General features: G+C 44.8%; 1 protein-coding gene across 3 annotated transcripts in view; it reads left to right on the forward strand.

Annotated features, from left to right (window-relative positions):
- Sil1 (SIL1 nucleotide exchange factor) overlaps positions 1–9,928 on the forward strand; it is a 245,648-nt gene that overhangs the window by 164,550 nt on the left and 71,170 nt on the right. For all 3 annotated transcript variants that reach the window (XM_050135036.1, XM_050135037.1, XM_050135038.1), the window contains one exon: positions 4,487–4,586. In XM_050135036.1, the coding sequence (XP_049990993.1) occupies positions 4,487–4,586 (100 nt within the window). The remainder of the gene's footprint in view (positions 1–4,486; positions 4,587–9,928) is intronic.

Genomic DNA, 9,928 nt, shown 5'->3' on the forward strand with positions numbered 1-9,928 from the left:
AGAGGAGAAAATTTGGAATACGGCCTCTTTCTGGGGCTTGAGCCACTGAGCGCTTAGAGGTGCTGTTTTTTGAAATAGAAAAGTTGCAGATGAACTAGTTTTAGAGACAAGTATCATGAGCAATATTTGTTATTAACTGAGTGTGAAGTGTGTGTTAAACACCTGAAACGCACATGGATGGGCTAGCTGGCTGGCTCAGAGGGTTAACATGCTTTCTGCCAGGTCTCATAACCTAAGTTTCATCCCTTGGGGCATCGTGGAAAGAACGTACCAGAACCGACTCCTGAGAGTTGTCCTCCGGCTGCTGTGTACATGCTGGGGACCACACCTGGACCATAAGTAGATAAATATAGGTGGATTTTGTTTTTGTTTGTTTTTGAGCAAAAGACCTCTGAGACCAAAGATACTTCAGTTAGTACACCAGTCCGTTTCCCCTTTGCTGTGAGTACACACTGAAAGAAATAACTCAAGGAATTCCTTATTTGGGCTTAAAGTTTCAGGAGCATCACACCATTATGATGGGGAGTACATGGCAGAGCAAAGCCAGTCACAGATACAGGAAGACACAGCCCTTGCTTCGGACAGGGCCTCATGATGTAATTGCGACGAGAAATGCCTTTACAGGTATACTTTACAGATATGCTAAATTCCCTAGGTATCCCCCCCCCCATCTATTTTATATCCCGGCTATAGCCTTCCCTCACCCCCATCCTCCCTTCCCAGCCTCTCTCCCCCACCCTCCATCCCCCTACTCCCCTCATCCGCTTCTCTTTCTCCCCCATCCAGGAAAGGGCAGGTCTCCTATGAGTATCAATAAAACATGGTATATCAAGCTGCAATAAGACTAAGCACCCCCCCCCATGTATTAATGCTGGGCATAGCGATCCAATATGAGAAGTAGGGTCCCAAAAGCCAGTAAGCGAGGCAAGACTGCCCTCTCCCCACTGTTAGGAGTCCCATAAGAGAACTAAGCTACACAATTGTAACATACATACAGAGTGCGTAGGTCAGTCTTCCTGGTTATCAGTCTCTGAGAGCCCCTATGAGCTCAGGTTAGTAGATTGTGTAAGCCTTCCCACTGTGTCCTTGACTTCTCTGGTTCCTATAGCCTTTCTCCTCCTCTGCAGGATTCCTGAACTTCACCTAATGTTTGGCCATGGGTCTCAGCATCTGCCTCTATCAGTTTGTTGGATGGCACCTCTCTGATGACAATAGCTGGTCATAGGAGACAGCCAGTTCAGGCTGCTTACCCACTACTGCTAGGAGTCAAGCTGGGGTCCTCCTCATAGACTCCTGGGAGATTATCCTGCTCCAGGCTTCTACCTGACTCCGAAATGTCCCCACCAGCAGTCCTCCTCAGCACTCTCTCCCTCTGTTCCCCTCCACCTGATGAAAGAAAGTTGAAAATTAATCATAAAAATCAAGATTAATCCTAGCAGGTAGTTGTATAAGATCCTGCTGTTTGAGGGGAGGGATTTAAACTAAAGATATTAGTGTGGGCATAACTGTCAGATAGATATTTTGATGTCTCACCCTAGAGGTGGAAAGGGAAGGTTATGCAGGACTGAACTGTGAGCCATTCCAGCATATTTCAGGTAGGAGAGGAGGGCTCATGGAGAGATGGAGGAGGAGTGATGAGATGGGCAAGCGTAGTGACAAACCAGGAGACTTAGAGGAAGGGAGAGTTGTCAGATGCTGCTGATTGGTAGAGGAACATGAAGTTGGCGGGAATCCGTTGGGTTTGATTATCAATCACTGGCAATTTTGATGAACAGTGTTAGACAACGATGGGGCTGGGAATAGCTTAGTTGGTAGAGTGCTTGCCTAGTATATATGAAGTTGTAGGGCCATCTCAGGTACAACAGAAAAGCAGGAGGAAGCAGGAGGATTAGAAGGTTGAGATCATACTCTAAGCTTCACAGAATGTTTGAGCCCAGCTTGAGATATATGAGACCCTGCCCCCCAAAACAAACAACAGAACAGTGTTAGCAGTGTGGTAAGGACAGGATCTACATTAAAGCAAGTGGCAATGTAAACAGCCATCAGGAGGCAGAGGCAGGGTAGCTCCAAGGCCAGCTTTGAGGCCACCCTTGCCAGAGCTACATAACAAAGCACTGTGTCTTTTATCTTGTTTTCACTGTCCTGGAACTTGCTCCGTAGACCAGGTTGGCCTCTGTCTTTCATGTGTTGGGCAAAATTAGATGTAACACAAAACGGCATTAGTCTTGCCAAGTCGAGGAGGAGGAGGAGGAAGAGAATCTGCTCCTCCTGCAGCTCCTGAATCCTTAGCTCCCGAGAATGGAGACAGGCAGTGGTATCCTCACAAGCTTGGCAGTGGAGGAGAGAACCTTATATCTCTCCTAGTGTGTGAGACTATGCTGATCATTTGAATGAAACACACCTTTAAAGGAGGAGTCCGCGCTGACCCACGAGTTAGTGCTCAAGCAATGGGAGTGGTTAGCTATAATAAACTAGTTGAGGACTGAGGTTTAGTGAGAACATGTATTTTCCTCAGAGCCCTAAAGACTCATGATGAATCAAGCTGAATGAGGAGAGTCCTGAACACAGATCCTTCTAACCAGGCTGAGACCTGTTGGAATTTGGAATAGTCAGGAAGTAGCCGTTTCCCCTCCCTTTGACACGTCCCGTTCTCCCATTGCCTCCAGCAGTTGTGTATGGCTGGCAGCTAGGCAGTACAGTTCTGCAGCAGGTTCAGCATCGTACATGCCTTCCACCCTGTGCTGCCAACGAGGAAGGTGGAGCCCAACGCTGCTCATGAGGCTGTTGACCAAGCCACTGCTGCCATGCTGGATGCAAGCTGAAAGGCTGAGGAAAAGAATAAATTGTTAGACAAGTGCGAACCGAAGGGAAGAGGGGAGCAGAGTGCAGGCAGGCTGAAGTGGTGATCAGCAAACTAGAGCTCTGCCTGCAGAAAACGGAGAGATGGAACACATGAGCTGCTCACAAGTAGAAGAGAGAGAAGCCGAGTCTGACTAACCATGCATGTCTGTCAGTGGTCCTGCCTCCCTTCTTGTACAATCCAGAGGAATATTTCTTTATCAACTATTTTATAAATTTGAGTTTTTTAGTAGTTCCAGAAACATTTTGAAAAGGTGGGGAATCCCCCCCCCATTCCATTTTTAAAGTGTGAATGATTTTTAGAGAGGTTAAGTCATTTGCTGGTTATTTATTTGTTCCCTTTTGGTAAGCCAGAAAATAGCAGATTCTGGGTCAGGGGAATCTGTGACTATTTGGGGGGTCACCATAGCATTCTTTAGAGGGGGCTAGTTTTATTTCCTACAACACAAAGCGTATTAAACCATAGTTTCAAGTCTCAGTTGTGCATTTGTGTCTGGGGTATTTTTAGTTATGTCTGGGCTCATGTTCCTAGTAAAACGGTTTCCTAAAGACCTGCTCCTCGGTCCTTGCCTGTCAGAAGTGTAACATCTCCTAACAACTGTGATAATGTGCTATCAATGATGGAACTTTTGTATTGTGTGTGATATAAAATTGTTAATCTGTGGAATTGAGGATTATGAGCATTTGATTGTTATGTGAGGTCTTAAGGAAAACTTGCCAAGTTTGAGGCTGGAACATCACTGGACTAAGTTAGAGAAACAACACGGGACTTCAGAGTTTGGGTACATGAACACGATGTGTGACTCTTCAGTTTGGGTGCCTGTGTTAAGAATTGAAATGTCTGTGTACTCCACTTCTCCACCATTAGAGTGAGTGTCCTGCTGTGTCTCCTACCACAGCTGGACCGTCTGGCTAAACGCCAGCTCACTTGCATTTGTCTTCATCACTCCTGCTTTGGCCTTTGATCACTGACTGAGCTGATCACTCAGGATGGGACCTCACCTTGTTCCCACCCAAGAGGATGGCTGGCTAATCAGGCACAGGGAGGTCTGGGGAAACAGCTGTCATCTCTGTAGGTTCTTGAGATCACTGTCTTGAGATCAGAGTAAAGGAACACTTGAGGTTCCTTTACTCTGTCCTCTTGAAGATGATTGGAGAAAGTGGTTGGTGATTCTTCTCCTCCCGGGTCTCACATCTGTTCCTCTGTTGGACTCACACCCCACCCTGTGCTCAAACATTAGTGTGTAAATCTACCCATTTCATTATGCAACACGAGTCGGCTTGTCGAATCAAGTCTCAGGATTATAGATGGGGTGCCTGTTACTTCCTACTCCTGAGTCTAAATCCTTTGCTCCCAGAGGCTCTGCTGGGACACAGGCTCAGAAGGCAGCAGCACAGCTTCTGTCTGAGCAGCTGGCTGCAAGCACTTTGTCCAGGGTAGGCCTCTGTTCCCTCTGTCTTGTGAAATAACTCCATTTTGACTTCAAGTTCAGTTACCCTGTTGGGTCCTGGCTGCCCTACGGCAGGGGTATACAGTATACTAAGAATTAGAACGGGGCTGGCCAAGTTTACACTGTCTGTCTTGGAGAAGTATGTTCCTTCTGACTCTCAGCTTCTCTGTGGACAGGTTGGACATCAACACCAACACCTACACATCTCAGGACCTCAAGAGTGCACTGGCCAAATTCAAGGAGGGAGCAGAGACAGAGAATTCAAAGGATGAGCAGGTATGTAATGGTCTTTTTTGTCAGTTTTTGCTAGCAGAGACTGGTTTTACCTGGAAACTTACATAGAAGGCATAAAATAATAATGTAAAATAATTTGAAAAACAAATAAAAAACCATTTATGTACTTTTTGTTGTTGGTTTGGTATAGGTTTTGTTTTTTTTTTAAGAGAGGGTTTCTCTGTGTAGCCCTGGTTGCCCTGGAACTTGCTGTGTAGACCAGGCTGGCCTAGAACTCAGAAATTTGCCTGCCTCTGCCTCCTGAGTGCTGGGATTAAAGGCATGTGCCACCACTGCCCAACATCTTTATATACTATTTTTAAAAACTGCTCAAAGCATTTCTTTTTTAGGTTAGGATCCAGTGTTCTACATGTTTGGAAAAATTGCAAAATAAAGCAGAAGTGATCATAACCCAGAATCTTTACTTAACAATGGGGATTAGACACACATTTGAGTTTTGTTTTGTTTTAATAGGGCTTGGAGAAATGGCTCAGTGGTTAAAAACACTGATTGCTCTTGCAGATGACTGGGTTCCGTTTCCAGCACCCACGTGACAGCTAATAACTGTTTGTAACTCCAGTTCCAGGAGATCTGATGCCTTTTTTTGGCTTCTGCAGGCTATGCCCACATGTGGCATACCTGTAGACAAAATACTCATGCACAGAAAATAAAACAAGCCTTTAAAAAATTTTAAATAAGGAGATAGATAAGAGAGTACAAAGCCTGAGGATTTGTCTGTTTAAAATGCAGCAAATGTATTCTTTGGGAGCCTCTAGTTTCTGAAGCACATAATCAGGGTGGGACAAGGAGAAGCTGAAGTTTCCCTAGCTCTAAATCTCCACACCGGCTAAGGTATAAGAAGGAAAAGCAGGAGAATTTGTGGCCCTACTTTCTGGGAGGACTCACGGATGCAGCTCATCCCAGGAAGACAGCACTTTAGTGTGGATCGTGAGTTCACATACTGTCCAGGGCTATCATGGAGTGTTTCTGTTTATTCCCAGTTGAGACCTGGTGGTCCTTAGAGAACCTTCTTTGACAGCTGCTCTGTAGGTCCAAGTCCTCTCTCCCTCTTCCCTTCCTCACAGTCCCGTTTGCTACTGACTGCCTCGTGGCCCTTTCTCTTGAACAACAGCAGAGTCTTGAAAGAGCAGATTAGGCGCTTGACGGTTTTTAGTTCAAAATGGCTTAGGTCCTTTAGATTTCTATTTATTCTGTAGGGTTATGGGAAGTGCAAGCTATGGTGCCCCAGTAGGATTGGGTCTCTCTTTTTACCATGTGGGTTCAGGAATCCTCAGGTTCTGTAGAAGTGTTTCTGAGACTAGTGAACCTCTAATGTGGAGCTAGTGTCGACCTGTTTAAGATGTATTAAAGCACGCACCTGTAATCTCAGGGAGGCTGAGGCAAAGGCTTTGTATGTATTATCTAACATTATCCTCAGAACCCAGTGAAGCAGCCACCTTTTTGTTTTTCAAATACCATCTAACAAAATTGATCATAAGCTAATCTAGAATGTGCATCCTATCAGATGTCAGAACATCGGTATACTAATCAGTGGGACGCAACAGTAGACGTCAACAAGGACGCCATGCATTGACAGCACTTGTAGATTCATAGTGCCCAAAACAGTCAAAATGGAGATATTTATAAATAAAATACAAGATGCTACACATGCTCACACATACCTGTAATTCCAGTGCTGTAATCCCAGCACTCTGGAGGCTAAAAACCAGGAAGATTATTTGAGTTCTAGGTTTACCAGGACTACATAGTAAATTTCCAGGCCAGCTTGGGCTGTATAGAGACTCCATTTCAAATCAACAAGCCAAACCAATACAAACCCCAAAACCTTCATGTCTTTAGTTAGCTTACCAAGGCCACATGTCTATCATGGAGATGGTACATGGTAGAAGGAAGCGGCAGGCCAGAGACTTGGCCCAGTAGAGAAGAACACTTGTTACTCTTTGCATAGGACCATGATTTGATCACTAGCGTCCACATGGTGGTTCACAACCTTTGGTAACTGCAGTTCCAGGGGATCCAGTGCCCTCTCCCGACCTCTGTGGGCACCAGGCACACACATGGTACAAACATAAAAATATAAATATAAAAAATAAAGAGAGGAAGGAGCAGGATGACAACTTTAGCACGTGAAAGAAAGTGGTGCACGGTGGCATTGGGTTGGCCAGAGAGGGGTAAGCTTATGTGCCACCCAGTGAAGGAGAGGCCAGGAGACTGCTTGTGTCTTGGAGCCCAGGTTCAAGATTGGTGTCCCTGTGGCCAGGGCTTGTCACCTTTCCCTCAGGGCATCAGGTGGCTCTGTGAGGAACTTAGAAGTTGTTCTAGGTTCCTTATCTTCTGTGGATAAAAACCCACTTAACCTTACTTTTCTCTCTGCTTTCCTGGTAAGTACAATTGAAATTTTCTCCTCATTTGACATTTTCTTTTCATAGCTTAATTAGTGTGAGAAACTGTGAGTAATTGTTGGAAAATTTGAAAATGTAAGGGCAAAGATTGTACGTTTTCCATTGTTCTTTAAAGAATCCATTTCCCTCTCCAGAGGGATCCACAGAACAGCTTAGCAGCAAGGCCTTAGCAGCTGCTCCGCACCCAGGGGGCTGGGGACGGAGTCGTGTTGTTACCTTTGCACTGAGGACCTGGGTCCCTCTTTCATGTAGAGCTGATTGACCATGTCAGCACTGACTCTGGGACAAGCAAATTGATTTGAAATAGGTTTGGGTTTGTTGTTTTGTTGTGTTTTTTACAGGTCTCCTGCTCCTGGCTACAGAGCCTCTCATACTTTTAGCTAATTGGTTTTTAAGTCTATGCTATATAAAGCTTGTAAATACAGGTGACACTTTTGCTCTGTTTGTAAAAACAATCCTGTCAGATTCTGATTCTCTCTCTCAATTGTGTTCCTCAGATCTGACATGAATTTGCAGGAGAAAGGGGATCAGTTCTCTTGAATTGATAGTTACTTTAATTCATTTACATAAATTTTCTTGCCTCTCAAAAAAGTTGTCTCAGGGATGGCAAGATGTCTCAGTGTGTAAAGCCCCTGCCATCAAACCTGCACATACACACATGCATGCACACATACATATGCATATGCCATGGCACACAAGTATGCACACACACATATACACACACACTAAATAAATAAATGTAAAAAATGTTTAAGTGTGACTAGAAAATGGTATGACTTTTAGCTTTCGACTCTGGCAAGCTCATGTTCCCCAGCGCCCCCACTAAAGGTGACTACCCCCTGGGTATAACCGTAGATGCAGTGTGGAGATTCCTAAAAGGTGGCAGGAAATCTCGGAGCTTTAGGAATGATGTGTTAGTATCTTTCTGGGTCTTCTTGTACCCTACATATTCCACCCTGGACACTGCAGAATCTCAGGTGCTGATATATCAGCAAGCTTTAGATAATTTAAAAGATTCTTTGTATTCTAAGGCAGGGTCTCAGTACATAGCCTAGGGTGACCCGGAGTGCATTGTGTCCCAGGCTGGACTCAAGCATGTGATACTCTTGCCTTTGCCTGTTGGGTACTGGCATGTGCTGCTAAGCTTAGCTTAAGTAGCAGGTTCTAAAACACTAAAACTTTCTGGTTAGAAAAGGAATAGTCCATAAGAAAAAAAAAAAAGACTTTTGATAGTACCCATCCTACTTCTGCCAAAAATCAATGGGATCCTGACCATAACCCCATAATATACATTCATGACCAGTAGGAGATAAGTAAGAGAGTCTAGAATTGTAGAATTGTGATGATATCAGCCCTGAATTCTGATTCCTATACCAGGGTCAGCAGAAATTAACTGGGGAGCCTGAACTTGCATCCAGTCAGAATGGCCGTTAGATAACATGAATGTGCTTCTCCTCTGTGGTGTCACTGAGAGCGTAGCAGTTTCTGCCCTCTTCTTGGTAGCTACTTTCTGCACCCTTTCTTGGTGTACCAGCAGAGACCAATCATGGAGCTTGGTTTTACACACACACACACACACCTATACCCTGGGAGTAGAGACTGATTATGGTGCAGGGGTGGTGTGAGCAGAAATCAGATGGGGAACGTGAATACCTCTGCCTGGGAACACTGAGATGGCTTTTCACATCTCTCTGATGAGGTAGTGTCAGTGAGGATGAATAGGGAATCTGTCCTTCCATTCCCACCCTAGTGGCATCAGACAGCTGCCCTCTGGGATAGAGTCAGTGGGGGAAGTGAACAAATAGCAGGAACTATTAATTTCCAAAAATAAGCATTTCAGTTGCCCTACAAGGGTGTTGTAAGTAGAGGCCAAATCTTCCATTTGCAAGATCAGTGATAGCAGCCGATGCTCTTTACCCCTCCCCCCAGCCTAGACTGAATGGTGGCAAGAGTAGATCTGAAAAGTAGTCTTAGACACGACCCTTCATTTGTCTCCAGAGAAAGCTGACGAGCATCCACACAGCGAAAGGGTTGAGAATTAGACTCCAGCGTGGGAGGCCGCGCAAAGGAAGCAGGCCAGACTGGCACTGAAAACTGAACTGTCTCTTGAGTCATGGCCCAAGTAAATATGCTAGAGCCAGCACGCCCAAGAAAACTAGCAGGGGACGGACTACCTCCTAACAAACAAGAGTAAAGAGAATATTTCATAACTTAAGACCTCAGATAGCTAGCCTATTCTTGAAAACCACCCATCTCATCAAGAGCCTGGGAAGATCGCAACTTAGAATTAAGTGAGACAGTTGAATGTTTATGCTCCCCCAAAGGCCTATGTTTAAGTTCTAACCACCAACATGATCATCTTCGGAGCTACATCTTTGGGAGATAATGAAGCTCAGGCCATGAGTGTGGGGTGGAGCTCTCAGAAGAGGAGAGGGACCAGCATGCCTGTCTGTTGTGTCATCTGCATCCCAGGAAGGGTCCTTCAGCCAGGAACTGAACTGGCCAACAGCTTGAGCTTTTCTCTCTCAGCCTCTGGAATTGTGAGGTATAAAAGTTTATTAAGTTACTCCATCTATGGTATTTTGTTGTAGGAGCCTGAGCAGACTCGGACAGGCACTAACACTGAGATGACTCAAAAGTAGAAATCTCGTAATAAGTTTTCAAGCAGCTTTTAAAGCAGTTTTTAAAATTGCCTAACAAGTCATTATTAACACTCTTGAAACAAACGAAAGCATCAGCAAAGAAGTGTGTGCGTGTGTGTGTGTGTGTGTGTGTGTGTGTGTGTGAGAGAGAGAGAGAGAGAGAGAGAGAGAGAGAGAGAGAGAGAGACAGTCTTAGTAGTGTTCTATCGCTGTGAAGAGACATCATGACTACGGCAACTCTTTAACAGAAAGCTTTATTTATTTATTTATTTATTTATTT

The sequence above is a fragment of the Alexandromys fortis genome, unplaced genomic scaffold (assembly GCF_014885135.2).
Source record: "Alexandromys fortis isolate MF-2015 unplaced genomic scaffold, M_Fortis_MF-2015_v1.1 scaffold_25, whole genome shotgun sequence".
Lineage (NCBI taxonomy): Eukaryota > Metazoa > Chordata > Mammalia > Rodentia > Cricetidae > Alexandromys > Alexandromys fortis.